Source organism: Bufo gargarizans, chromosome 4, assembly GCF_014858855.1.
Source record: "Bufo gargarizans isolate SCDJY-AF-19 chromosome 4, ASM1485885v1, whole genome shotgun sequence".
Taxonomy (NCBI): Eukaryota; Metazoa; Chordata; class Amphibia; order Anura; family Bufonidae; genus Bufo; species Bufo gargarizans.
The window spans coordinates 138,564,713-138,589,303 of record NC_058083.1 but is presented as its reverse complement, the minus strand read 5'-3'; the positions used below and the strand labels follow the sequence as shown (position 1 = coordinate 138,589,303).

Here is a 24,591-nt window from a genome sequence, read left to right as displayed (position 1 = left end):
TTTAAAGTAGGCCTGATACAGCAGAAACCACTAAATTAGGAAATTGCTAAATTGGGAATTGTATTTCAACCCAGAACAAAAACTGTGCTTTGACGGACACTAAATAACTTGACCAGCCACACCAGTAACGACAGATTTAGCTGGATATAAATTTGAGGCCTAGTATTTAGGCGCTGGGTGACAGGTATAGGTTTACTGACAGAATTAGACTTGGAAATGCACAGTAGCGTGTGTGTGAAGTTATTCAGAATGACCCTATCTGCACCTTGAATCTAATATGCCCTTTTAGGGATAAATTTAAAGTAGGCCTGATACAGCAGAAACCACTAAATTAGGAAATTGCTAAATTGGGAATTGTATTTCAACCCAGAACAAAAAATGTGCTTTGACGGACACTAAATAACTTGACCAGCCACAGCAGTAACGACAGATTTAGCTGGATATAAATTTGAGGCCTAGTATTTAGGCGCTGGGTGACAGGTATATGTTTACTGACAGAATTAGACTGGGATATGGCCAAAAAATAACCACACTATTGATGGTTAAATGCACTTGGTGTGACAGCTTGACCAACCACACTATTGAGGGTTAAATGCACTTGGTGACAGGCGCAGCTTGCCCCTGATGTAGTATATGGCCAAAAAATAACCAGACTATTGCTGGTTAAATGCACTTGGTGTGACAGCTTGACCCTGATGTAGGATTTAGCCAAAAAACAACCACACCATTGAGGGTTAAATGCACTTGGTGACAGCTTGCCCCTGATGTAGTATATGGCCAAAAAATAAACAGACTATTGCTGGTTAAATGCACTTGGTGTGACAGCTTCACCCTGATGTAGGATTTAGCCAAAAAACAACCACACCATTGAGGGTTAAATGCACTTGGTGACAGCTTGCCCCTGATGTAGTATATGGGCAAAAAATAAACAGACTATTGCTGGTCAAATGCACTTGGTGTGACAGCTTGACCCTGATGTAGGATTTAGCCAAAAAACAACCACACCATTGAGGGTTAAATGCACTTGGTGACAGGCTCAGCTTGCCCCTGATGTAGTATATGGCCAAAAAATAACCAGACTATTGCTGGTTAAATGCACTTGGTGTGACAGCTTCACCCTGATGTAGGATTTAGCCAAAAAACAACCACACCATTGAGGGTTAAATGCACTTGGTGGCAGCTTGTGCTGCACACCACAAGACACAAAATGGCCGCCGATCACCCCAGAAAAAAGTGACTGAAAAACGCTCTGGGCAGCCTAAAAACAGTGAGCAATTCAATAGCAGCAGTTCAATCATCCACAGCTGCAGATCGATCTCTGAATGAAGTCTTTTGGAGGAGTTAATCACTGCCTAATCTCGCCCTAACGTCGCAGCTGCAACCTCTCCCTATGCTGATCAGAGCAGAGTGACAGACGGCACTATGTGACTCCAGCTTAAATAGAGGCTGGGTCACATGGTGCTCTGGCCAATCACAGCCATGCCAATAGTAGGCATGGCTGTGACGGCCTCTTGGGGCAAGTAGTATGACGCTTGTTGATTGGCTGCTTTGCAGCCTTTCAAAAAGCGCCAAGAAAGCGACGAACACCGAACCCGAACCCAGACTTTTACGAAAATGTCCGGGTTTGGGTCCGTGTCACGGACACCCCAAAATTCGGTACGAACCCGAACTATACAGTTTGGGTTCGCTCATCCCTAACTACAAGCTGTCCCATTCACTTCTATGGGATGGCTCCTTCCTATTCAAGTGTATAGCAAGGAGCTGTCCCATAGAAGTAAATGGGACGACTTCTTGTAATTACATCTGATCACCGCTGCAATGTCAAAGGCGAGCAGGTAAACAATGAAGGGAAGGCAGCACTCGTATGGTGCCCGGCCTTCTCTTCACCCAGATGATTGGCCAGATCTGATGTATATTCCCAAATACCTTTCATTAATTAGAATGGCTTGTTTTGCCTGGGGAGCAATGATCAGGAGAAATAAAATGGTCGCCGTTCTAATTACACAGGACGACAAGTTACTTCAGAACACTGAGACAAAGAGCTGCCTCATCCTTCTCTGTGCTCTGCTTGGCAGGGATTATGATCCTGAATACAGCTGATAAGATCTTCAGCTGAATCTCTGTATGAATGGAGTTCATGAGGAGACATGAAGTACAGAGAGGAGGTGGGGATGTGGCTGATGAGCAGCAGCTCTTGTATGCAGTCTCCATTGCCACAGCCTGTTCTGTCCATCCCCTCTGTACTTCATGTCTCCTCATATACTCCATTCCCACAGAGATCAAACTGAAGATCTTATCATCTGTATTCAGGATAAGGGGGCCTTGCGGTTCGCCCGGCGGTCGTTTCGGCCTTTGCGTGTTCGCGATTCGCCGAACATGCGAACATATTTAGAAATTCGCGCCAGCCATATTCTTTTACATTATGAAGAACTTTGACCCATGACACATCCATCAGGTAGTACAGGACAGCCAATTGAGACGTTTCAGCACATGGACATACCCCCTACCTTATAAATAAACCTGATATGGCCGCCATTTTACATTCAATGTTTTGCCAGTGTAGGGAGAGGTAGCTGTGTGGAGCAGGGACAGGCTGTTAGAGACACCAGACGCTAGCTAATAGGGCCACAAAAGTCATTTTAAGGACTAGTATAGGTGTGCTATCGATATGTGTGATATACTGAGGGGGTGTGATATACTTATACTTTTAAATGAGTCAAAAACACATAGATCTATATAGTGATCACCTGGAAGTCAGGGGGCTAGGGGCTTACTAGGGCCATTTTAATATAGGTTAAGGTTCCGGACGGGGTCGCTCTTATCAGGGCGGGTGGTCTGTGGTTAGGCTATCAGGGCCAGAATAGCACCCCCCTGTAGGGCAATATCAGGGACAATACTTTGCCCACCCTGTCCTTCAATACCGCATCATCATCTAGCCCAGGGATAGATGGTTTTTGCTTTCCCTCCGGGATTCATGGATGTGCACTGGAACCCCCCGGATTGTGGTTGGATATATGGTTTCTGATTTGGTGATGTTGAGCACCTGATTTAGTGCCGCCGAGCACTTGTTATTGCCTACCACATCTATGCTTTTTGCTTAAGGGGTTTCTGTACTTTGTTTTAACTGATAATCTATCCTCTGGATAGATCTGGATAGATCATCAGTATCTGATCGGCAGGAGTCCGACACCCGGGACCCCCGCCGATCAGCTGTTTGAGAAGGCAGCGGCCTTCTTGCTGTTTACCGCTGGCCCAGTGATGTCACGACTAGTATCAACTAGCGTGGGTGGGGCTAAGCTCTGTTCACTTGAATGGAGCTTAGCCCCGCACACACTAGTTGATACTAGTAGTGATGTCACTGGGCCAGCGGTAAACAGTGAGAAAGCCGCGCCGCTGCTGGAGCGCCGCTGCCTTCTCAAACAGCTGATCGGCGGGGGTCCTGGGTGTCGGACCCCCCGCCGATCAGATGCTAATGATCTATCCAGAGGATAGATCATCAGTTAAAACAAAGTGCAGAACCCCTTTAACTTTAATAATTTATTATTATTTTGAGGGATATCTTTTTCATTCACGCATCCGCAAAATGGGTCCGCATCCGTTCCGCAATTTTGCGGAATGGGTGCAGACCCATTCATGTTCAATGGGGCCGTAATGTGCTGTCTGCATCCGCACTTCCGCATTTGCGGATCCGCACTTCCGCATCTGTGCTTCCGTTTCCGCAAAAAAATAGAACATTTCCTATTCTTGTCCGCAATTGCAGACAAGATTAGGCATTTTTAATATAGTGCCGGCGATGTGCGGTCCACAAATTGCGGAATGCACATTGCCGGTGTCCGGACGTGTGAATGGACCCTCATAGTAAAATTATTAAAGGTTACGTTTTATCTTCATGTATATTCTAATGGATTGCCTTCCTTGTGCAATGTTATAATATACTTTCTATGTAGAAAGTAAATTATTGTGCATTTGTATTGTGCGGCAGTTGTGTGCGGTTCTGCTGCGATACCACAGGTATATAGAGGGACAAGCGTTATTGGAACAAATAATTTCTGCTGGTGTGATATACCAGTCGCCCCCCAAAAAAACTGATTGAAGCGGGGTGTTATATACCAATATACTTTCTTTATAGTGCATTTGGGGACTGTATAGTGCATTTGCGCATGCGCGTACGCGAAAATTATATTGCCGATATTTCGCATTTAAAAAAATAATAAATGGAGATCGTAAATTTGAATAATACACCTGGTATGTCACTGTCCATGTTGTGGGACTATTTGGGCACTTCTAGTAATTATTTATTGGCTGAAAATATGAGCTGAAGGTTTTTCATGTTCGCCTGCCATTAAAATGAATGGGACCCGCCGCGAACTTGGGGTTCGCGAACATTTGATCGCGTTTGCGCGATCGCGTTCGCAAACCGTCTAGATAGATGTTCGTCCATCACTATTCAGGATCAAAATCCCTGATAAGCAGAGCAGAGAGGAGGATGAGGCAGCTCTTTACTTCAGTGTTGTTAAGTAACTTGTTCTCCTGTGTGGTTAGGACAGGTTTTGTATGTACTAATAGGACGGTAACCATTTTATTTCCTCTGATGATTGCTCCTTAGACAAATAGGGAATGTATTTATAATAAAGTAATATTTAATTATTTTCATTTTCTTAATTCCTGGAGAACCCCTTTTAATGTATGTTCACATCAGCAGCCTCCACCTACACAAAAGCATCCTGATAGTTGCAAAGGACATGTATGTGGTGTCTATAGACTCTATCTGATGGAAAATGAAAACTAGTAACCATACTGGCCCCCTGACAGCACTTTTGTGGTCGGGCACAAGTGAGTCATTGGGATCATCTGATCAGTTGTGCCAACAGTTTCCCTCTGACCACTGTACTTGAAGGTGAAGATTGCAAATGTTATACAAGTATTTTTAATAGCTTTGAACAATGTAAATCCAGTTGTAAACAGAGTTTTTAGCCAAGCATTGTGTACTTCAGTTTGACATTATGTTGCCATGTTTATCCCTCCCATTTCTCATTGTGTCTTCCTCTCTTTGTTCATCTTTCACCCACTTTCTTCTCTTGTCATGCCTCCTCAAGTCTCATCATATATGGGGTAGCAGGTGGTCTCCTTTTGTGAGCCCTGATGATGTCTATGATGCAGAGGGCTCTTTGGTAAGTTTTGGATGGTACCACAGATGTCTTTTTTTCTGGGTACCTAGTCATTGGCTATGCTTCTGATTTGGTTTTAAATGATGTAAGCAAGTTTATTTAGTCTTAGGGTCAGTATTAGGAAAGCACAAGCACTAGCACTGAATGAAATGATACTGTTATAAGAACATGCATGTTATTTATGTATATTACTCATTTTGTAGTCCACAGATGCATTGCTGGTGGCAATAGACTCTGAAGTGGTGGGAGCAGTAGATATCTTATTGAATCATCGTCCAAAATGGTCTACAAGGCCAACAATTGTGGTAGGTGCCGAGTTGTGCAGTCCAGTCCAACAGTAAATGTTTAGTCCATAAAAGATATAACTAGTGGTAGCTGAAGGATGGAACTGAGCATATGTATCCACCTCAGTGATGTTACTGAGGTGGACAGAGAAATAAGGAAAAGAACAAAGGGCAGGTGCCACTATAGAGATAGATTTTATTAAATAACTCAGTGGGTATACCTAATATTTAAATCTATGCAAATTGCAGAAGTATTTAGATCCAGGTACTGGTTTACAAAATGCACAATTCTTTTTGTGGGACAACCCTTTTAACAGATTTTATAGCATTATTACTTGTAGTTACTACCCACCTAGGATGGACCTTGTACGCATGCTGCATTATTTATCATTGATTCTTTTTTCTTAGAGAATATATTGAATGTTATGCTTTTTAACATCTGCTTCTTATTGCAGAAACTCATAGAGCGTATACAGAATCCAGAGTATTCCACAACCATGGATGTGGCTCCTGTTATTTTAGCTGCTCACAGAAACAACTATGAGATCCTGACAATGCTCTTAAAACAAGATGTCTCTCTTCCAAAACCTCATGCTGTAGGCTGTGAATGTACCCTGTGTACAGCCAAGAATAAGAAGGACAGTCTAAGACACTCCAGGTTAGGACTCTTAAAATGTCACGGATGATGTTGCGGATAGCTGGAACTTATGAATAAACGTCCAACTGGCTTGATCCCAAACTAAGGAGCATATAGGTTAGCCCTATAAAACCCTAAGAGCTCTCCCTGACTGCTATGTCCATGCAAGGGTCTCAATTGTAGACGATTGTATGCCCACATACCTAAGACTGTGTGACACCTGAAAACCCTATAATAGTGAGGGGACACGACCACCGGCTCCCTGCACTTAATACGGACGGAGTCAGGGTCACCTAGAATCAAAGTAAAACCCTTTTCCTGATTATGTATAGGTGCTCCAATCTAGTGCGTCACCCTACTCACCAAGTCAATATAATTTGTAAAAGTGAATGGGCACTCTGATATATGGAGTCACATATAGAAATTAGTAATTAGCGAAAATGTATTAATATCACGCAATGGTTTCAGATGATGGCTGTTAAAAGGACCCTATCTAAAACTGGGTCTTATATAGCATGCATAGTTTTATACAGACAGTAAAGGATGAAAATAAAAATACTAGATAAAAAATTGTACAATAGAAAATAGAATGTTATATATAGAGCAGGGGCATAGCTAGAAATGACTGGGCCCCATAGCAACATTTTTTTATGGGCCCCCCTCTCCCGGATCTTCCACCCCCACATACCTTCCAGACCCCCACCCCTTCCAGAGCGCCCACCCAAACACCCTTCCAGGACCTCCCACCCCAACATCCCCACACCCCTTCTAGACCTCCCACCCTAAATCTTCCACCGCCAGTCCCCAGATATAATGGTCCAGACATCAATTGTCCTGCTCCCCCCTCCTGCCTATATAATGGTCCAGACCTTCAGGTTCATGCTTCCCCCTACTCCCCATATATAATGGTCCAGACCTACAGGATCCTGCTTCCCCCTACTCCCCATATATAATGGTCTAGACCCCCAGGATCCTGCTTCCCCCTACTTCAAATATATAATGTTCCAGACCTCCAGGGTCCTGCTCCTCTCTATATAATGGTCCAGACCTCCAGGGTCCTGCTTCCCCCTCCTCCCTAAATATAATGGTCCAGACCTCCAGGGTCCTGCTCCCCCCTATATAATGGTCCAGACCTCCAGGATCCTGCTCCCCCTTCTCCTTTAATATAATGGTCCAGACCTCCAGGGTCCTGCTCCCCCCTTCTTAAATATAATGGTCCAGACCTCCAGGGTCCTGATCCCCCCTTCTCCTTAAATATAATAGTCCAGACCTCCAGGATCCTGCTTCCCCCTACTCCCAATATATAATGGCCCAGACCTCCAGGGTCCTGCTCCCCTCTCCTCCCTATATAATGGTCTATACCTCCAGGGTCCTGCTCCCCCCTAGATAGAATGGTCCAGACCTCCAGTGTCCTGCCCCCCCCCCTATATAATGGTCCAGACCTCCAGGATCCTTCTCACCTCTTCTCCTTAAATATAATGGTCCAGACCTCCAGGGTCCTGCTCCCCCCTCCTCCCCAGATATAATGGTCCAGACCTTGGGGATCCTACTTCCCCCTCCTCCCCAGATATAATAGTCCAGACCTCCAGTGTCCTTTCCCCCCTATATAATGGTCCAGACCAGACCTCCAGGGTCCTGCTCCCCCCCTTCTCCTTAAATGTACCGGTCCAGACCTCCAGGGTCCTGCTCCCCCTTCTCCTTAAATGTACTGGTCAAGACCTCCAGGGTCCTGCTCCACCCTCCTCCCCAGATATAATGGTCGAGACCTTGGGGATCCCACTCCCCCCTCCTCCCCAGATATAATGGTCCAGACCTCCAGTGTCCTTTCCCCCCCATATAATGGTCCAGACCAGACCTCCAGGGTCCTGCTCCCCCCTTCTCCTTAAATGTACTGGTCCAGACCTCCAGGGTCCTGCTCCCCCTTCTCCTTAAATGTACTGGTCCAGACCTCCAGGGTGCTGCTCCCCTCTCCTCCCCAGATATAATGGTCCAGGACTCCAGAGTAAGTTTTACCAGTCCCAGAGTCAGCCAGCCCTCACCTCACAGCCACTTGAACGTCTGCGCGCCCACACTCCAGCAGCGCTGCCAGGCCCAGCAGCACGCAGCTTTGCTGTACGCTCCGCCTCCTCCACTTCCGGCCAGTTGGACTGCCACCCAGACTGGGAGTGGGACCACTCCATCTCCTCATTGCAGGTATGCCTCTCTGCCTCCGGCCGCGCCCTATCGCACTGCCCACAGCCTGCAGGCCCTGCAGATAGCGCTTTCTCTGTCTGTCCTGGAGGGGCCTGCAACCCCTGTAGCTACGCCACATAAATAAAAAAATTATAATAATCCTTAGCCGGCGGCCCGGGCCCCCAGTGGCGTTGGGCCCCATAGTCATTGCTATGGCTGCTATGGTGATCCCGACGCCCATGATATAGAGAGAGTTACTTAAGATCCGATGCAGACGGATCACTCTAATTCAGTAGGAGGTGTCGACACCTCCTACTGAATTAGAGTGATCCGTCTGCATCGGATCTTAAGTAACTCTCTCTATTATCAATATAAGTTCAAGCCAAAATGCACAATGCAGGCTAACATGAAAATATATTATTTGCTAATATCGAATTCCCTCTTGAAACAAAGACATACTCTAACAGTTTTCTATATATAACATTCTATTTTCTATTGAGAAACATCTAGACAGAATATTATATTTTGTGATAAATATATTTTAAAATGTCTTAACCATTCTGCTGATACTGCTATTATCACACTTTCTATGAGAAATTTATGAACATGTAGCGATTTGATATTAATGCAAAACATTGAGTGAAAAATAATACATAGAGACTGTACTATAAGGCCGTGGTCCTCAACTCCAGTCCTCAGGGCCCACCTACCAGTCATGTTTTCAGGATTTCCTTAGTAGTGAGCAGGTGATATAATCAGTGTCCATCCATCAGCATTTACCACAGGTATTCATTCTGTGGGATACTCCTAAATCCTGACCGGCAAGTGGGCCCTGAGGACTGGAGTTGGGTAACCCTGCTTTAAGGGATGGAGATATCCTGAACCAAAAAACGCACTAGTCCACCCAAAGACGCATCCATATCGCAAGAGAACCGCAAGGACAAATTACCAACGATTGACTATGGAATCCAGTCCACTGTTTCCAGGCAGTCTGGAGAGGACAAGTATAAAACCCGGCTATACACAGAGACCGAGCAGAGCCACTGAGGAAGGAGACAGGAATAGTCCCCGAAACGCGCCTGGCGTAGACAAGATACTCGGTCATTAGATTGAAAAAGCCGGACACATGCCGGTCAATACCGACTGAATTATCCACAAGTGAAGCGCTTCATTAAAAGGTATCCACCAGCGGAAACCCGGTTCCGTGAGTCCGATAGGAAGAGGCATACAGCCAATTGGCCATTCAGCACTGGGGCTCTAGAGACTTTTAGACACGCAACGAGCTGAATTACCGGGACCGCGAACGTAACAACTTGATACAGTTACAACCTGCTACAACCTAGCAGTGGATCAAAGATCCGATATACAACCCAAGCAAAAGAGCCTTGTATTGGATAAAGCAGTAGGTAAGCTTACCGTCTCAGTTACAGCACGTGGGATGCCACGAATGGAAGCTGCAAAACGTGAGTACTATCTCCAAACACTGAGAGCTGACTGAACTGCTTTAACAGTGACTTTTTGCTGCACAACAGTTACAGTGCAACAGACCGATGACATATGTAAAAGTGATATTGCTCACAGGTTCGATTTACCGTTATCACTAATATGCAATATAACATTGCTGGGAATCTATGAACATTACTTCACACTATACAGGAAAACCTGTGGACATTATCTACAAGGCGTCTTATTGCAATAGAGGCTTTTTCTACACAAAAATCCACCAGGCCACGTATACTGTGGAGCTATTTGTGTTTATACTGCTCATAGAAATTGAGTGATACAGCTTCCACACTGCGCAAATATTTTGTCAGCTATATTTTATATATTTTTATATATTGTCCAATTTTTTATCTAGTATTATTTTTATTTTTATTTTCATCCTTTACTGTCTGTATAAAACTATGCATGCTATATTAGACACAGGTTTAGATAGGGTCCTTTTAACAGCCATCATCTGAAACCATTGTGTGATATTAACCACTTCAGCCCCGCTAGGTGAAACCCCCTTCATGACCAGAGCACTTTTTACACTTCGGCACTACACTACTTTCACCGTTTATCGCTCGGTCATGCAACTTACCATACAAATGAATTTTACCTCCTTTTCTTCTCACTAATAGAGCTTTCATTTGGTGGTATTTCATTGCTGCTGGCATTTTTACTTTTTTTGTTATTAATCAAAATGTAACGATTTTTTTGCAAAAAAATGACATTTTTCACTTTCAGCTGTAAAATTTTGCAAAAAAAAACGACATCCATATATAATTTTTTCGCCAAATTTATTGTTCTACATGTCTTTGAAAAAAAAAAATGTTTGGGCAAAAAAAAAAAATGGTTTGGGTAAAAGTTATAGCATTTACAAACTATGGTACAAAAATGTGAATTTCCGCTTTTTGAAACAGCTCTGACTTTCTGAGCACCTGTCATGTTTCCTGAGGTTCTACAATGCCCAAACAGTTGAAAACCCCCACAAATGACCCCATTTCGGAAAGTAGACACCCTAAGGTAGTCACTGATGGGCATAGTGAGTTCATAGAACCAGTGGCGTAACTACCAGGGAAGCAGGGGAAGCGGCTGCTTCGGGGCCCGGGCTGCCAAGGGGCCCGGCGCCCAGCGTGTGTGTGAAAGTTTATTTTCAACTTGATTAATGATTCGATTCTCATTCTTCACAGCAGGCGCAGCGGCGGCCGCCCCCCCCCCAATGTGATCGGATCGGATCATGATCTTTCAATCATCTTTCTATTCTTACTGTCTCCAGTCTCCTGAAGTCTGCGCCTCCTGTCACTTACTGCTGCCGCCTGCCGCTCCCTGCTCTGCTCTTAACCATCAGTATGTGGGCGGGCTTAATACAGGCTTTTTCTACACAAAAATCCACCAGGCCACGTATACTGTGGAGCTATTTGTGTTTATACTGCTCATAGAAATTGAGTGATACAGCTTCCACACTGCGCAAATATTTTGTCAGCTATATTTTATATATTTTTATATATTGTCCAATTTTTTATCTAGTATTATTTTTATTTTTATTTTCATCCTTTACTGTCTGTATAAAACTATGCATGCTATATTAGACACAGGTTTAGATAGGGTCCTTTTAACAGCCATCATCTGAAACCATTGTGTGATATTAACCACTTCAGCCCCGCTAGGTGAAACCCCCTTCATGACCAGAGCACTTTTTACACTTCGGCACTACACTACTTTCACCGTTTATCGCTCGGTCATGCAACTTACCATACAAATGAATTTTACCTCCTTTTCTTCTCACTAATAGAGCTTTCATTTGGTGGTATTTCATTGCTGCTGGCATTTTTACTTTTTTTGTTATTAATCAAAATGTAACGATTTTTTTGCAAAAAAATGACATTTTTCACTTTCAGCTGTAAAATTTTGCAAAAAAAACGACATCCATATATAATTTTTTCGCCAAATTTATTGTTCTACATGTCTTTGAAAAAAAAAAATGTTTGGGCAAAAAAAAAAAATGGTTTGGGTAAAAGTTATAGCATTTACAAACTATGGTACAAAAATGTGAATTTCCGCTTTTTGAAACAGCTCTGACTTTCTGAGCACCTGTCATGTTTCCTGAGGTTCTACAATGCCCAAACAGTTGAAAACCCCCACAAATGACCCCATTTCGGAAAGTAGACACCCTAAGGTAGTCACTGATGGGCATAGTGAGTTCATAGAACCAGTGGCGTAACTACCAGGGAAGCAGGGGAAGCGGCTGCTTCGGGGCCCGGGCTGCCAAGGGGCCCGGCGCCCAGCGTGTGTGTGAAAGTTTATTTTCAACTTGATTAATGATTCGATTCTCATTCTTCACAGCAGGCGCAGCGGCGGCCGCCCCCCCCCCAATGTGTTCGGATCGGATCATGATCTTTCAATCATCTTTCTATTCTTACTGTCTCCAGTCTCCTGAAGTCTGCGCCTCCTGTCACTTACTGCTGCCGCCTGCCGCTCCCTGCTCTGCTCTTAACCATCAGTATGTGGGCGGGCTTAATACAGTCTGCGCGCTGCGCAGACTTCAGGAGACTGGAGACAGTAAGAATAGAAAGATGATTGAAAGATCATGATCCGATCCGATCACATTGGGGGGGGGGGGGGGGCGGCTGCCGCTGCGCCTGCTGTGAAGAATGAGAATCGAATCATTAATCAAGTTGAAAATAAACTTTCACACACACGCTGGGCGCCGGGCCCCTTGGCTGCGCAGCGAAGTCTGCGGCCCCGAAGCAGCCAGGAGGACAGGAGGAGCTGCGCAGGCGGCAGCAGTAGAGAAGAAGAGGCAGAGCACTGAGAGCAGCACCACATCCATGTCAGGTCCAGCACCAGCAGTCCAGCGCCCAGCCAGCCCAGAGCCAGAGTGTGGTAGCTAGTAAGTTGAACTTGTAACTACTTTGTCTTTGTGACTGACTGAGGTTGGGTACTAATGGAATATGGCTACTCTGTGGGGGCTGGGGCAATAAAGGGGCAATGGGCATTCATTGATTGGCATAACTAGTGTGTGGACACTAATGGGGAATAATAATAACATTTTACTGTGTGGCGTGGGGGCAATAAGGGATGCTGGGCCTGGGAGCATAACTACTGTAAAGGGGAAATAATGGAGCATAACTACTGTTTGGGGGTACTAAGGGGCATACATACTGAGTGAGTGGGACATCCGACGTTGTGTGGAGAGTGTAGGAGTCTTACAAGCCGCTGCTGAGGGAGGGGTTATGGGGAAGTTGCTCTGGGCATTCATAAATTTGCTCTGGCTGGGGCTGGGGCCCATACATTTCTAGCCATTGTCTGCGCCTCCCTGGCCCCTGGCCCTTATCTGTGCCCCCTGCCTTTGTCTGCGTACTGGCCCCTGTGTGCACCTCCCTGGCCCTTTCAGTGCAGCCCCTGGCCCTTATCTGCGCCCCCCCCGGCCCTTGTCTGTGCCCCCCTCCCTCCGGCCCTTGTCTGTGCCCCCCTCCCTCCGGCCCTTGTCTGTGCCGCCCTGACCTGTGCCCCCCTGCTTGCTGTTCTGCCATCTACTACTGCTTATTTTATTGCTCTTATATATGCAGAGGGTGTGCGCTTATATGTGCCATAATAACCACTAGTACATGGCAGAACTGCGGGCAGAAAGGGGAGGCTGCCATGTACTGCAAGCTAAAGACATTATCACCCCCCTTGCCAATGTTTTATATAAAGATAAATAAATAAACAAAACAAAAAAGTCTTCCCTTTTAAAATATAAAAAATACTAAAAACATGGTTTTGGTGACCATAAACCCCCCCCCCACTCCTCCCCAACACTCACACGCACACACCAAACAAAAAAAAAATGAATAAGGGCCCATGCACACGACCATATGCCCTTATGGTCGAAGCGCGCTGAGGGGGGCCCTTACAAAAATTTGCTGTGGGGCCCAGTCACTTCTAGTTACGCCCCTGCATAGAACTTTTTATTTTTTGTCACAAGTTAGCGGAAAATGATGATGATTTTATTTTTTCTTACAAAGTCTCATATTCCACTAACTTGCGACAAAAAATAAAAAATTCTAGGAACTCGCCATGCCCCTCACGGAATACCTTGGGGTGTCTTATTTCCAAAATGGGGTCACTTGTGGGGTAGTTATACTGCCCTGGCAATTTAGGGGCCCAAATGTGTGAGAAGAACTTTGCAATCAAAATGTGTAAAAAATGACCGGTGAAATCCAAAAGGTGCACTTTGGAATATGTGCCCCTTTGCCCACCTTGGCAGCAAAAAAGTGTGACACATCTGGTATCGCCGTACTCAGGAGAAGTTGGGGAATGTGTTTTGGGGTGTCATTTTACATATACCCATGCTGGGTGAGAAAAATATCTTGGTCAAATGCCAACTTTGTATAAAAAAATAGGAAAAGTTGTCTTTTGCCAAGATATTTCTCTCATCCAGCATGGGTATATGTAAAATGACACCCCAAAACACATTCCCCAACTTCTCCTGAGTACGGCGATACCAGATGTGTCACACTTTTTTGCTGCCAAGGTGGGCAAAGGGGCACATATTCCAAAGTGCACCTTTCAGATTTTGCAGGCCATTTTTTACACATTTTGATTGCAAGGTACTTCTCACACATTTGGGCCCCTAAATTGCCAGGGCAGTATAACTACGCCACAAGTGACCCCATTTTGGAAAGAAGACACCCCAAGGTATTCCGTGAGGGGCACTGCGAGTTCCTAGAATTTTTTATATTTTATGTCACAAGTTAGCGGAAAATGATGATTTTTTTTTTTTTCTCTTTTTTTCTTACAAAGTCTCATATTCCACTAACTTGCGACAAAAAATGAAAAATTCTAGGAACTCGCCATGCCCCTCACGGAATACCTTGGGGTGTCTTCTTTCCAAAATGGGGTCACTTGTGGCGTAGTTATACTGCCCTGGCAATTTAGGGGCCCATATGTGTGAGAAGTACTTTGCAATCAAAATCTGTAAAAAATGACCGGTGAAATCCGAAAGGTGCACTTTGGAATATGTGCCCCTTTGCCCACCTTGGCATCACAAAAGTGTCACACATCTGGTATCGCCGTACTCAGGAGAAGTTGGGGAATGTGTTTTGGGGTGTCATTTTACATATACCCATGCTGGGTGAGAGAAATATCTTGGCAAAAGACAACTTTTCCCATTTTTTTATACAAAGTTGGCATTTGACCAAGATATTTTTCTCACCCAGCATGGGTATATGTAAAATGACACCCCAAAACACATTGCCCAACTTCTCCTGAGTACGGCGATACCAGATGTGTGACACTTTTTTGCAGCCTAGATGCGCAAAGGGGCCCAAATTCCTTTTAGGAGGGCATTTTTAGACATTTGGATCCCAGACTTCTTCTCACGCTTTAGGGCCCCTAAAAAGCCAGGGCAGTATAAATACCCCACATGTGACCCCACTTTGGAAAGAAGACACCCCAAGGTATCCAATGAGGGGCCTGGCAAGTTCATAGAATTATTTTTTTTTTTTACATAAGTTAGCGGAAATTGATTATTTTATTTTTTTCTCACAAAGTCTCACTTTCCGCTAACTTAGGACAAAAATTTAAATCTTTCATGGACTCAATATGCCCCTCAGCAAATACCTTGGGGTGTCTTCTTTCCAAAATGGGGTCAGTTGTGGGGTGTTTGTACTGCCCTGGCATTTGAGGGTCTCCGCAATCATTACATGTATGGCCAGCATTAGGAGTTTCTGCTATTCTCCTTATATTGAGCATACAGGTAATGAGATTTTTTTTTTCGTTCAGCCTCTGGGCTGAAAGAAAAAAATGAACGGCACAGATTTCTTCATTCGCATCGATCAATGTGGATGAAAAAATCTCTGCCAAAAAAAAAAAATGGAGGGGAAAGGCGTCTGCCAGGACATAGGAGCTCCGCCCTACATCCATACCCACTTAGCTCGTATGCCCTGGCAAACCAGATTTCTCCATTCACATCAATCGATGTGGATGAATAAATCATTGCCGGGATTTTTTTATTTATTTTTTATATATATATACAAAGTGCTTGCCAAAGCATAGGAACGCCGCCTCCTCCTCAGCTCGTATGCCTCGGCAAACGTATCTGTCACTGCAGAGGAGAAAATCCCGTCTTGCAGCGCCGCATACACCGACTTGCGTGTAATCTGACAGCAGCGCAATGCTTCTGTCAGAATGCACATCGGTGCTGCAGCTAGTCTATCGGTTGGTCCACCTGGAAGGTAAAAAAAGAAAAAAAAAAAAAAAAAGAAAAAACCAGGCCGCAACGAAATAATTTTATTAACTTTGCAACAGAACATATAAACTTTAACTTTTTTAACTGAACATTAACGTGTTTGCTTACTGGTGTGTTTTTTTTTTTGTTTTTTTTTTACCTTTATAGAACAAACCTCTCCTTCCGCATGGGTCAATGTGCAAAGCGCAAATCGCCCAAAGATGTGGCGAAGTGCGTTATGCACTTTGTCCCATGTGAAAGGAGACGTTTGCAGCAGCAGTGAGTGAATGGGCCCTAATAGCCCTGTGTGCCTGTCCTGGTGAGATGATCCCTATGCTAATAGTGTACCTGTGAGTGGTACTTCCGGAAACACTCTCCAAAGCATAGGGCAGGGTGGTCCGGACAGTCAGGACAGAAATAGCGGGTGTCACGCCTTATTCCACTCCTGCTACAGACACAACATCTTTTTCGGGGTGACTGTTGGGTTGAGGTACCAGGAACGACATTGGGGAAATGTCGCTCGTGTAGACGGCTAACTACACTGGTGGTTGGGGCCACGGAACCTCCTGGATACAGGAGGTTCTCGATGATCTCTTCCTGAAATTTGAGGAAGGATCCAGTTCTCCCAGCCTTACTGTAGAGAACAAAACTATTGTACAGAGCCAATTGAATTAAATATACAGACACCTTCTTATACCAGCGTCTGGTGCGTCGGGAAACTAAATACGGAGACAACATCTGGTCATTGAAGTCGACCCCTCCCATGTGGAGGTTATAGTCGTGGACTGAGAGGGGCTTTTCAATGACACGGGTTGCTCGCTCAATTTGTATTGTCGTGTCTGCGTGAATGGAGGAGAGCATGTAAACGTCACGCTTGTCTCTCCATTTCACCGCGAGCAGTTCTTCGTTACACAGTGCGGCCCTCTGCCCCCTTGCAAGACGGGTGCTAACGAGCCGTTGGGGGAAGCCCGCGCGACTAGTTCGCGCGGTACCACAGGCGCCAATCCGTTCTAGAAACAAATGCCTAAAGAGGGCCACACTTGTGTAAAAATTGTCCACATAAAGATGGTACCCCTTGCCGAATAAGGGTGACACCAAGTCCCAAACTGTCTTCCCACTGCTCCCCAGGTAGTCAGGGCAACCGACCGGCTCCAGGGTCTGATCTTTTCCCTCATAGACCCGAAATTTGTGGGTATAGCCTGTGGCCCTTTCACAGAGCTTATACAATTTGACCCCATACTGGGCGCGCTTGCTTGGGATGTATTGTTTGAAGCCAAGGCGCCCGGTAAAATGTATCAGGGACTCGTCTATGCAGATGTTTTGCTCTGGGGTATAAATATCTGCAAATTTCTGGTTGAAATGGTCTATGAGGGGCCGAATTTTGTGGAGCCGGTCAAAAGCAGGGTGGCCCCTGGGACGGGAGGCGGTGTTGTCACTAAAGTGCAGGAACCGCAGGATGGCCTCAAAACGTGCCCTGGACATGGCAGCAGAGAACATGGGCATGTGATGAATCGGGTTCGTGGACCAATATGACCGCAATTCATGCTTTTTTGTCAGGCCATGTTGAGGAGGAGGCCCAGAAATGTTTTAAGTTCGGAAACTTGGACTGGTTTCCACCGGAAAGGCTGGGCATAAAAGCTTCCCGGGTTAGCGGTGATAAATTGTGTGGCATACCTGTTTGTTTCGGCCACAACTATGTCTAAAAGCTCCGCAGTCAAGAACAGCTCAAAAAATCCCAGGGCCGAACCGATCTGAGCCGTCTCAACCCGAACTCCAGACTGGGCGGTGAAAGGGAAAACGACAGGTGCGGCTGAAGTTGGGGACTGCCAATCAGGGTTTGCCAGCACCTCTGGGATTCTAGGGGCTCTACGGGCACGTCTTTGCGGTGGCTGCGACGGGGTCACTACTGCACGTGCCACCGTACCAGCTTCAACTGCCCTTCTGGTGCTCGCTACTTCACCAGGTTGTACGGCAGTGCTGGTACTAGGTCCAGGGAGGGCTGGGCTGCTGGTGTATGCCTCACCACGTAATCCGACAGCACCAGCCCCACTCTGCTGCTCTTGAAGCGGATCCTGCGCAACCTGCGGTCTAGCGACACGGGGCCGGGTACGCCTGGTGGTATCAGGGACCTCAGCCTCCTCGTCCGAACTTTGGGTCAGAGAGCCACTGCTTTCTACAGGTTCGTATTCTGACCCGCTGGATTCATCAGATGAGGGTTCCCACTCCTCATCCGACTGGGTCAGAAGCCTGTAGGCCTCTTCAGAAGAATACCCCCTGTTAGACATGTGGGCAACTAAATTTAGGGGTATTCCCTGAGACTACCCAAGAAAAAAAAAGCAAGCCTGTCTTACAAAGGGGAGGCTAGCGAAGTACCGGAGGCCGCTGCGGTTGATAAAAAATATCAAAACTGTTTTTTTTATCGCCGCAGTGCGTGTAAAGTGAATGTGCAGTGATCAAAAAAAATATTTTTTTTTGTCACTGCGGTGGGGCGGGTGTGGGCGAACGCACGTGTGGGCGACCGATCAGGCCTGATCGGGCAAACACTGCGTTTTGGGTGGAGGGCGAACTAAAGTGACACTAATACAATTATAGATCTGACCGTGATCAGTTTTGATCACTTCCAGATACTATAAAAGTACAAATGCTGATTAGCGATACGCTAATCAGCGAATAACGGACTGCGGTGCGGTGGGCTGGGCGCTAACTGATCGCTAACTACCTAACCAAGGGACCTAAACTATACCTAAAACCTAACGGTCAATAACAGTGAAAAAAAAAAGTGACAGTTTGCACTGATCACTTTTTTCTTTTCACTTGTGATTGACAGGGGTGATCAAAGGGTTAATTGGGGTTCAGGGGGGTGATCAGGGGCTATAGTGTAGTGTTTGGTGTACTCACTGTGAAGCCTGCTCCTCTGCTGGATCCAACCGACGAAAAGAACCAGCAGAGGAGCAGGCAGCCATATAACAGATCATATTTACAAATATGATCTGCTATCTGGCACTTTGATTGGATTTTTTAAAAATCAGCAACCTGCCAGCCACGATCATTGGCTGGCAGGTTGCTGACGAAATACTTCTGTGCGAAATGCCGGCGCGAACTGCGCATGCGCGCGCGCATAGTCGCGGCATCTCGCGTCTCGCGAGATGACGCGTATATGCGTGACTGTGCGCAGCGCTGCCACCTCCGGACCGCACATCTGCGTTAGGCGGTCCGGAGGTGGTTAATACATTTTCGCTAATTACTAATTTCTATATGTGACTGCATATATCAGAGTGCCCATTCACTTTTACATTATATTCACCTAGAATCAAACCAGCAAGGAAACACAATACATGAAAAGACTTATCTGAGTAAACAGCAGCAGCAGCCTCCAGCAGTGAACACTTCATCCAGGAAGTAATATAAACCGCAAAGTGAAGCAGTATGGGAGGGAATATAAAGGGAGACAATTAGTCTAAATAGGTGACACCTGGGAGAAGGAAAGGAGATGACAAAGTGAAACCAAAACAAAGAACATCATGCAAGAGGTAGAGAAGGACGTCTGCCAGACCTTCTCACAGAACTGGCAGTGACATAAAGATGTCTGGGATCAGTCAATTATGTCATCAATTACATATTGCGTAGAATACACTTTATATTGTAGCAGCTATTCATATGTCACATATGTTTATTGCAGATTTCGGCTTGACATTTACCGATGCTTGGCCAGTCCAGCCCTAATCATGTTGACCGAAGAAGATCCTATTTTACGGGCATTCGAGCTCAGTGCAGATTTGAAGGAACTGAGTCTTGTGGAGGTGGAATTTAGGTAAGCAACAAGATTCTTCTCTATTTTATACAGAATTACTAAATGACTGCTATGATCTGTCTTTGGTAGACACAAACCGTGGATATGCTGGCTGCCCTGTGCATGGATATGGACATTGACCATTGTTCTCAATGTAAAAATGCAATGTAACCTCTTTGAGATGACGATAAGCATGTATCCTTCATAGTTAACTGGTTGCAACAGGTTACCTTTTCACCCTCTTACAGTGGACACTTAACCTAAGCTGAAATGTTGACCTGAGATGTGACTATGATGTACAAAATTATTCCCCACACATTATTATTGTGCCCTCTGTGTTGACACAGAGGTGTGATATGTAATATGATATGTTATCTTATATGCTAATCTGAGCTTTACACAGATGATGGAACACCCACGAGCGTACTCTAAAAAGGTATGGCACAAGTAGGGTAAGAGCCTAGACATGGCTGCATACTGTATTGTATTTTTTCTCTTTTCTTGCGTAATCCCCATTTAGTATGTGTTCCATTATTGACAGCACAGTCCAGTGCACATCGTGTCTGTCTGTATGTATGTAGTCCTGGAACAGCTGTTTGAGGGTGCATATCTTTGTTCAAAATGTGAGCAAATTACCTGTTTGGAATCGCACATCGATTATCTAAACGGGCAAGTTTTAAACATTGAGAAGCGTTGACAATTTGGAAAAGAGTTTGCTGCTTACTGAGCAGGCACTCTATAGGTTAGATGTGGGGGAGGGTGGTAGTGAAGGGCAGAAAGCAGGGCAGAGGGAAGAGTGCTAGGGAGGCTAGCCCTGGTCTGTCACACCCCAACAAGTTTGCAAGGTTGGCAGATGAGGGGAATGTCAATTCAGGGAGAGCACTGCTGCAGCCAGACACTTCCTCTGCTAGTCAGGGGAATGTCAGCTCCAGTAAGCAGGAGTGCAGGGCAGGCCAGACAGGTGCTGGTAGTGGGAGACTCAATTATTAGGGGTACACCGTCGAACGGTGTGTTGTCTTCCTGGCGCTCGAGTTCGACACATCGCGGATCAGGTTGACAGATTACTTGGACGGGCTGGAGAAGATCCAGCAGTCATGGTCTGTATCGGGACCAATGACAGAGTTAGGGGTAGGTGGAGCATCCTTAAAAATTATTTTGTCCTTGCAGCATTATTACATGCAAGATTGACAAGTATTCCAACAGCAATTAAAAGCTCTATTCTTATAAAGGACACCATAGCGTCTTGGAGAATATTAAGACGGAAGTATTGGCTGCCTTACCGCATATCCAAACACCTTCCCTTGTGGGGAAACCCTGAATTTAAGCAGGGCCAGACTAATAGGCTGTTTACTGAGTGGAGGTCCAAAGGTATCACACACGTTAAGCATCTCCTGCACGAAAAAGGTATTCCACTTAGAAAGGATTTTTATCATGAATGCAAAAGACAAGCACGCACAAAACCTTTTTAAGAAATGGAGATCTTTTATTGTCTGTTACATGTCGGACACGGAAATAAGGAGTATAATGCAACCGTTCACTCTAACGGGTTGGTATCTGTTGGAGCAATTGAAGGGCAGATTGGGTAGGTTGGAAGTGCAGGACACAACTGATAGTTAACTATTACCGGTGTATTATCTACCGATTACCAGATAGCGAGCCACAACAAAAGGGAGTCTTTTCATGTACTGTACACTGAGAACCAGGCCTCCACTTGCGAGGTGGGTTCGGCAAATATTAATGTCTCATAGAGTTAGACCTGAGACCTATGATGTGAGTTCCCGAATTTGACTGTTTGTTTGCTTAATGATGTACTTTCTGAGAAGTGGGTCTGCGCACCCTATATCCTTTGCACATACATTGTATTGCTTGTCGGGGTATCCACCCGAATGTTGTGTTTGTGATAATTACCAATCAATAAAAAATAGATTGCTTAGGGCAAGGACCTCAAAGGTAGTGTTTTCCGAAAATACTACCTGTACCACGAGCCACACAAGAAAGGCAGCGGGAGATTAGGTAGGTTAACAAGTGGCTCAAGAACTGCTGTAGGAAGGAGGGGTTTGGGTTCCTGGAGAACTGGGCCGACTTCTCTGTCAGTTACAGGCTCTATCGTAGGGATGGGCTGCACCTCAATGGGGAAGGGGCAGCTGTGGGGGAAGAAGATGGCTAGGAGGTTGGAGGAGTGTTTAAACTAGGGACTAGGGGGGGAGGGCAGGGGCGTACATAGAAACCACTGGGCCCCATGGCAAGAATCTGAATTGGGCCCCCTTGTTAGTGACCCATAGCACCCCTTAGGGTATGTGCACATCTGCTGCAGAGGTTCCAGCAGAAGCCTCCATTGCAGATTCTGGAAAAAACAAAGGGCAAAACACAGCTGCATGCCGGATCTCGAATGACCCCATGATTGTGCCAGCAGTGTTTGGCATATGCTGGATCTGGCGATTCTGGAATTCTGCTTGTATGCTGGAACAGAATACCAAAATTTGATCGCAAGTGATTACCTAGCCTTACCCAATGAACTGTGCCCACTGCTGCTACTTATATAGTTGTCACCCTTCCCCATGGACTGTGCCCACTGCTGCTACCTTTTATATAGTGGGCCATCATTCTCCCATGGACTGTGCCTGCTCCTGCTTCACCTCTTCCCAAATGCTGACTTACTGTTTGTGCTGCTGGCAGAGCACGGTCAGGGCCGGGGCAGATCTTCACCAAGCTGGTCTGGAGTCTGGACTGGTGACACTGCTGGATCAGGTCAGGTCCGGACTCGTCAGTCAGGTCACAGTACGACGCGTGCTGGCAGAGGAATAGGACAGGGACAGACCAAAAATGAAAGGATTTAATCCACTCACAACTGATGTTTCTCTGACTGCTGCAGAACATCCTAATACACACCTCAGCTGTTGCAGAACCTCATAATACACACCTCAGCTGCTGAAGAACTTCATAATACACATCAGCTGCTGCAGAACTTCAGAATACACACCTCAGCTGCTGAAGAACATCTTAATACACAACTCAGCTGCTGCAGAACATCATAATACACACCATAGCTGTTGTAGAACCTCCTAATACATACCTCAGCTGTTGCAGAACTTCATAATACACACCTCAGCTGCTGCAGAACAGCATAATGATGCTAGAGAACATATAAGGCTTTGATGACATCTGTTTTGGGGCCTCATTCGCAGCTCAGATCATAAATGCTGGACACAATTTTATAACCTGGCAGATGGAACCCATTAGATCTCATCACAGTCAGTGGGATCCAACAGATGTTGTCGTCCAAGAAGTGCCAGATCCGGAATTGCAGTGATTTTCGTTGTTGTGCTCCTATGACAGGTAGAACATTATAATAGTGACAAGGGAACTACAAGTCGCATCGTCACCAGATTGTTATTATTGGAAATTAGGCAACACAGAGAGAGGTAAAAGTGGAGAGAACTACAATTCCCAGCATGCCCAGGCTGTTATTATTGGATACAAGTGGATATTACACAGAGAGAGTATTAGGCCGGGTTTACATTACTGTTTAGTCTTCCGTTCTTCTGATCCGTCAAAAGAGAAAAATAAAGCAAAAAACTGATCCTGTATTTCAAGCATCAGGTCTGCATATTTGGCATCCGTTTATGCCATTTCTGTCTGAGATCCGTTATTTTAGACGGAAAAAAGTCCTGCACGCAAAATGGAAAACTAAACGGTGATGTTAACCCAGCCTAAGAAGAGAGAACTACAACTCCCAGCATATCCAGATTATTATAGGACATCATCCAGTTGTACTAGGTGGGAGCTGTAAAAGGAAATAACTATAACCCCTAGTATGGCCAGACTTATTATGGGGCATCAGTATACATTACAGAGAGGAAGTATGAGTGAACTACAACTCCCAGCATTACCAGACTGTACTAGGGCCTAAGTTGAAATTACATAGACAGGACAGAACTACAACTCCCAGCTTTTATAGGATGTTATATGGTTTATCCCTGGGCACCACTAACCTCTCCTCCAGCAGGCACCATACAGAAGCTCCACCCCTTCACAGCGACATCCACACAGGGTTTTCACCAGTCCTCTGCACTGGTCACATGATGATGACATTACCAAAGGTCCTTCAGACTTCTGCTGCTCTGCTATTATTTGGCTTCCTGCACTGGTCACATAGTTGATGACATCACCAAAGGTCCTTCACCACTTCTCACATTCTCTTTTCACAGGTAGCTATACAACTGCAATTTTTGGGCGGGGCCTATCTTCAACTGCGGGCCCCCTTCCCCCAGGGGCCCCATAGCAGCTGCATGGTCTGCCTCTATTGGAGGTACGTCACTGGGGGAGGGTAATTACATTATAGGATGGAAGGATAGTGCAAATAAAGACTGGGGGCAAGGTAATGGGACTGGGGGAGGAATGGAAGGAGGGACTAGAACAGTTCTGAAGGAAATGTGTAGGGAAAAAAATATACATAAACCTCTTAATTGTATATGTACTAATGCCAGAAGCCTGACTAATAAAACTGGTGAACTGGAATTAGTGATGTGTGAGGAGTGGGAATAACTTAGACATGGCTGGATGATAGCTATGACTGGGCGGTTAATGTACAGGGTTACAGTCTGTTTAGAAAGGATCGCCAAAACCGGAGAGGGGGGGGGGGGGTCTGCCTTTATGTAAAGTCCTGTCTAAAGCCCACAGTCCAAGAAGATATAAGTGAGGGACATGAACATGTGGAATCACTGTGGGTAGAAATACATGGAGGCAAAAACAATAATTAAATACTAATAGGAGTTTATTATAAACCACTAAATATACCAGAGTCCACCGAAAATCTACTACTAAACGAGATAGACAAGGCGACA

At 45.4% G+C, this 24,591-nt stretch overlaps 1 protein-coding gene across 2 annotated transcripts in view; it reads left to right on the top strand.

Annotated features, from left to right (window-relative positions):
• TRPC1 (transient receptor potential cation channel subfamily C member 1) overlaps positions 1–24,591 on the top strand; it is a 159,578-nt gene that overhangs the window by 43,961 nt on the left and 91,026 nt on the right. The window contains exons 3-6 of one of the 2 annotated variants that reach the window (XM_044289915.1): positions 5,097–5,171; positions 5,372–5,473; positions 5,908–6,110; positions 19,637–19,768. In XM_044289915.1, the coding sequence (XP_044145850.1) occupies positions 5,097–5,171; positions 5,372–5,473; positions 5,908–6,110; positions 19,637–19,768 (512 nt within the window). The remainder of the gene's footprint in view (positions 1–5,096; positions 5,172–5,371; positions 5,474–5,907; positions 6,111–19,636; positions 19,769–24,591) is intronic. The other variant, XM_044289916.1, reaches the window with a different exon arrangement.